A 4,933-nucleotide genomic window follows, 5' to 3' on the forward strand; every position below is an offset into this window, starting at 1 on the left:
ATTACTCTTGGTACTCCATGCATGCGTCGCATTGCACTGCCTGTAAAAACGGTCAGTGTTGAAAGCTTAGGCAATGGCGGATTCGAAAAGATTCTCGAGTAATGTGAGTTTGGGACCTCTCTTGGCAAAAGCTTTGGGCACGCAGTGAATTTTGAACTATCCTCTTGGAGCTAGCTACACACCCCTTTCTATGTGTAATGTGTTGATTATTAGCTAGCTGTAGAAGATATAAGATGTACTCCCTCCGTTCCAAAATAGATGACCCAACTTTGTACTAACTTTATACTAAAATTAATATAAAGTTGAGTCATCTATTTTGGAACGGAGGGAGTAGTAACACAGAAACTTAAATGCAAGGAGGCAGTGAAAAGATCAAGAACAGGGTGAAAAATAATACTAGCACAAACATTATTTCCTCACTGAAACAGAAGATGGCAGAAAGGCATGCTTGCTTGCGGCACTAGAGGAGCGCTGCAGGAAAGAAAGTTGAAAGAAAGGCATATGCATGCTTTAGCCAAGCACTGCACCGCCTTTGCTAGCTGATCTCAGCACTTTGAGACTATGGACTATACCCTTAAGGTTTTTTGCTCTCCTTTTTTTTACCTACACACAAATTAATTAAAGGACACTGTTGAGACAGTGCTAGGCTTAGGCTGGTCACCACTCCATGGCTCCATGTACGGGTCTACATGAAGTCCACCTCAAAGAGATGCATGTTATTGTTGTTGTTGTTGCCGCCGCCGTGGTTGCTGTTGTTGTTCTGGTCGGAGACCTCACCGTTGGCCGCCCCGGCAGACGGCAACCCGCTGGAGCACACCGACGAGCACGACAGGATGTTGCTGTTGCCGTTGCCGTTGTTGTTCTGCTGCAGCAGGGAGGTGATGAAGTGCTGCTGCTCCTGATGGTGGTGGTGGAGCTGCATGGCGTTGCTGAGGTGCTGGTGGTCGTCCTTCTCCCGTGGCTCTCCGAGGGTGAGTGTCATCGGCCTCGCCGCCGCCGCCGCCGCCTTGCTCTGGTCGTGCTGCTGCAGGCAGCTGATGGCGCTCGTGTTCGACGAGATGGTGGACTTGGTGGCGCTCAAATCTGCTCGATCGTACGTGGCAAAGGGAACTAATTAGCCGTGCGTGGTTAATAATGGTGATCAATTGCACTGGGTAGGATGCAAATGAAGCAAAGGTGCGTGCACGTTAGCTAGCTTACTGTTGTTGTCGGCGGCGTAGGAGCTCGAGATGGCGCCAGGGTTGGGTTTCTTGGAAGGCGGCGCCGAGTCCTTGGACGTCGCGGTCGTGCTGCTGCTCGCCGGCTTCCTCCGGCGGCGGTTGTGCTCGGCCAGCCTCTTCCGGCAGCTCCTCTTGGCCTCGTCGAACTCGGTGAGCACGTGGAACCTACACGACCAACAAACTTAACTCAATATTTTGCTCTGTTAAAAAACAAACTAACTTGCTAGTCAATCTTTAGCTAGCTAACAAACCTCGCAAAAAAATAATCTTTACCTAACAAAATACTAGCAGTAATTTCTCAAAAAAGAAATACTAGCAGTAAATAGCATCTACCGTTCAACCAAATAATGCTCATACACCAGATGACGAGCATGGATGGTCAAGAAAACTATAATTGGCATGCAAAAGTCTAGTCGGCACTGGCACCCTCCGCGACAACATTGGTCAATGGGAGGATAAAGAGGAAACGCCGGGGAAGAGATATGGTCAGGGCAAAAGCCTGGCGCCGGATCAGCCAGCGTCTCCCTCCTCTCCTCTCCCCCTAGTCTGCACTCTGCACCCTGCCAGCGGCATCCCGAAGCACGCAGCCTTTTCCCTCCGCCTTTTGATTCTCTCCCTTTCCACGACCCTTTCTCCGCCCATGGATCGATCCCCGGAAAACCACCAAGGAAAACGCCATGGGCAGATGCGAGCATGAGCATGACCTAGTACTCCTCCCTCCATGCCATGAAGCAGTGTTTTCTCTTGTCATTTTTTGGTTTGACATGACTGGTCGTCTCAGTGCGCGACTGAGCGGGCCGAGCTTTTCCATGGCTGCCCGCAACGGACAATGGACATGAGCCAAATCAGAGCGCGAACTGAAAAGGCAAACAGCTTCCACTGGCCCTACACCTAGCCTAGCTGCAACCTAGCTCTAGCTATAGCCATACAGGGCTTCTGCAAGAACATCACCTCACAAAGCAAGAACTACTGTTCCATTTGTAGAGAGAGAGAGAGAGGGAGTGGGGGTGTGGGGGTCTGGCTCTGCTGACCTGCTGCATTGCTGGCAGAAGCGCTGCTGCTTGCCGGCCGCGGCGACGAGGGACGCCTTGGCGTGGTACTCGCACACCTTGTGGCGCCGGTGGTAGTGCTTGGCGCCGGAGAGGTCCGCCTTGCAGCCCTCGGCCTGGCACCGCGGCGGCTGGTGGTGCGCGCCGCCGAACCCGAGCCCGAACACGCCGCCCAGGCGGGACCGCATGAGGAGACGGTCCACGGCCATCATGTCGCCGGGGGAGAAGTAGGTCCGCCGGCCGAGGTTGAGCCCGATCCTCCCCGCGTCCCCGGCGCCGCCCCCGCCCTCGCGCTTCACCATCCCGAGCGCCGGGTACACGTCGCCGTGGCCGTGCATGCCCATGGTCGGCATCTGCAGCTGCATCCCGGGCATGGGCGGTGGCGCCATGGGGAGCAGCCCGCCGGCGCCGCCCCCGTTCATCTGGTGGTGCGGCGCGTCCTGGAACTGGCCGAAGGCGGCGGCGGCCGCCGCGAAGTCGAAGTTGTCGTACATCATCGCGCCCTGGTGGTGGCGCTGGCCTCCCCCTCCGCCGCCGCCGCCGGCCTGCACCATGCCGGCGTGCTCGAAGCCGACGTAGGGCGGCTGCTGCATTGCCGCGAACGGGAAGTCGTCGCCCGCCGCCGCGTTCATCCTGCCGCCGCTCATCATGGCCCTAGTGTGTGTGTGGTCGCTCGGAGCTCAAGAAGAGAAGGCCGGGGGGAGCTAGCAGCTGGGAGGCGTGTGGTTGGCTAAGCTCGCTCGCTAGCTGTATGAATCAGTTGTGCTGTGCTGTGTAAGGTGGTGGAGGGCGCAGAGGTGGTTAAAAAGGCAGCCAGGAGAGAGAAGAGATTGAGAGAGAGAGCAATGCGGGTAGTGTACTGTGGTGTAGAGAGAGAGAGAGAGAGAGAGAGAGAGAGAGAGAGAGAGAGTGATGGAGAGTGTGGAGGAGGGAGGAGGGTGATGAGTGTGTGCGTGTCCCTTGGCAATAACTCTTGGCGCGTAGCTTGTCCGGGAGTGGCATGTATGTGTCAGCGGCCTCGCTGGACGAAGATGGCCGGGCCTTCTCCTTGCTGTTCCGGTGCAACAAGTCGCCGTGGTTGTTTTGGAGAGAGAAGCGTATACCCCCACAGAGAAGACATGCATGGACACTTGCGTGGGCTATGTACTTATTTTCTTATTGTTGTTTTTCTTGTGCTTGCAAAATCAAAATGTGATTCTGGTTCGAATATGTACTCACGTGAACTTCTTTGGGCCGGATGTGTCCGCAACCTTTTGTGTTCCTAGTGCAACCACAACGCGGATCACCAAATCGATCGCAAAATGTTCATCGGACCGGACGGTCCGGATATTTTAATCGTCCAACCACGGGCATTAAATTTGTCCAGACCGACCCAGACATTTGAATTCTCGCAAACCGACACCAAACTGAGGGTAGGTTTGGGGGAGTCCGAACGTCCGTCACGTTGGATTCCAACATCCTGGACCCACCGAAAAAACCCTTCTCCATGCCTCGAGATCTCCTCCATGCATTCAGAGTGGACGTCATCGGTCGGCTACCAGTATTCATGCCAGCTGACCATCCGTCCGCCTAAATGGCATTCACACCAGGATGGAGCCTCAAAAGCTTACTCCAGTGCTCCACATTCAACCCATTGCACCGCCTACCCTAGTTATTTAAGTCGACTGGCCACGATCGAGTACCCTACCCCTCTGTGGCCTTTTTCACTGTCCAAGCCATCGTCATATTACCCCTTCTTCACACCCCTGTTCGAGCACCTTCGCATCATTGTCCGTCATGTGCTGGCGCAATCGCTGGCACCGCTCGTGGGTGGTAGAGGCAACTCTCACCGCGGTGCCTCACCAAAATCTTGGCGGAGGTCCATGTCGCAAAGTCCCGGCCCCAGCCTGCATTGTGGCGGGCCAACTCCGAGCTCTTCGGATTCAGAGCTGAGATAAAAGGAGGAGGCGGAGGAGGAGCTGGCGCCAGTGGAGGAGACACTCGTGTCTGTGTGAAGACAGCTGCAGGCAGAGCATCACTACAACCGTGTGTGTGTGGGGGGGGGGGGGGGGGGCAGTGGCTGGTAAATGACTAGCTGGACGCGGAGCACGCGAACATAGCTGTTGTCACGTCCATGGTTGTGGTAGACCCGACGATCATCGATGTCAACCTGCCGTGGTTGCCTCCATGCACAGCTCCCGCCATCCGTGATGCCCATTGGCAGCTCCGCGCGAACATGTAGGGGAGCGCAACCGGCTCTTCGAGGGGCTGGAAGCGGATGATGGCGACGCGCCTGGCCAACACGACAATGTTGCCAAAGAGGCATCCGTCGTCAGCTTCTCCTCATTCGCACTGGCCGCCAATGACGACAAGACCAGACTGTCCCGTGTGGGGCACGTCGACCTCATCTCCGACGGGGAGAAGTAGAATACGATTTTTAGTTGTTTTTAGGTCCTTTTGCTATGTAAAAATTATTCAAAAATCAATAGAAAATCATGACTGCTTTTATTTGTTTACTCCGGTTGGAGGGCCGGTGCCTCGCCCACTGCCTGCGGACACGTCTAGACGTGTCCATGGACATTTTGTGCCGTTCATTTTGGTCATCCCGTTGGAGTTTTCCTTGCTCTCGACATTTTTCTCCTCAAAATGCATGCTCGATCCCATTGACCATGTGTGCATGTATAT

General features: G+C 55.1%; 1 protein-coding gene across 1 annotated transcript; it reads right to left on the reverse strand.

The window, feature by feature from the left end:
• Positions 1–384: 384 nt before the first annotated feature.
• On the reverse strand, positions 385–3,056 carry LOC123169659 (squamosa promoter-binding-like protein 10). The gene is made up of 3 exons (XM_044587535.1): positions 2,252–3,056; positions 1,201–1,385; positions 385–1,083 (listed from the first exon to the last, which is right to left on the reverse strand). The coding sequence occupies exons 1-3, from the start codon at positions 2,917–2,919 to the stop codon at positions 686–688; spliced, it is 1,251 nt and encodes a 416-aa protein (XP_044443470.1). The 5' UTR covers positions 2,920–3,056; the 3' UTR covers positions 385–685.
• Positions 3,057–4,933: the final 1,877 nt, after the last annotated feature.

This window comes from Triticum aestivum, chromosome 7D (assembly GCF_018294505.1).
Source record: "Triticum aestivum cultivar Chinese Spring chromosome 7D, IWGSC CS RefSeq v2.1, whole genome shotgun sequence".
Lineage (NCBI taxonomy): Eukaryota > Viridiplantae > Streptophyta > Magnoliopsida > Poales > Poaceae > Triticum > Triticum aestivum.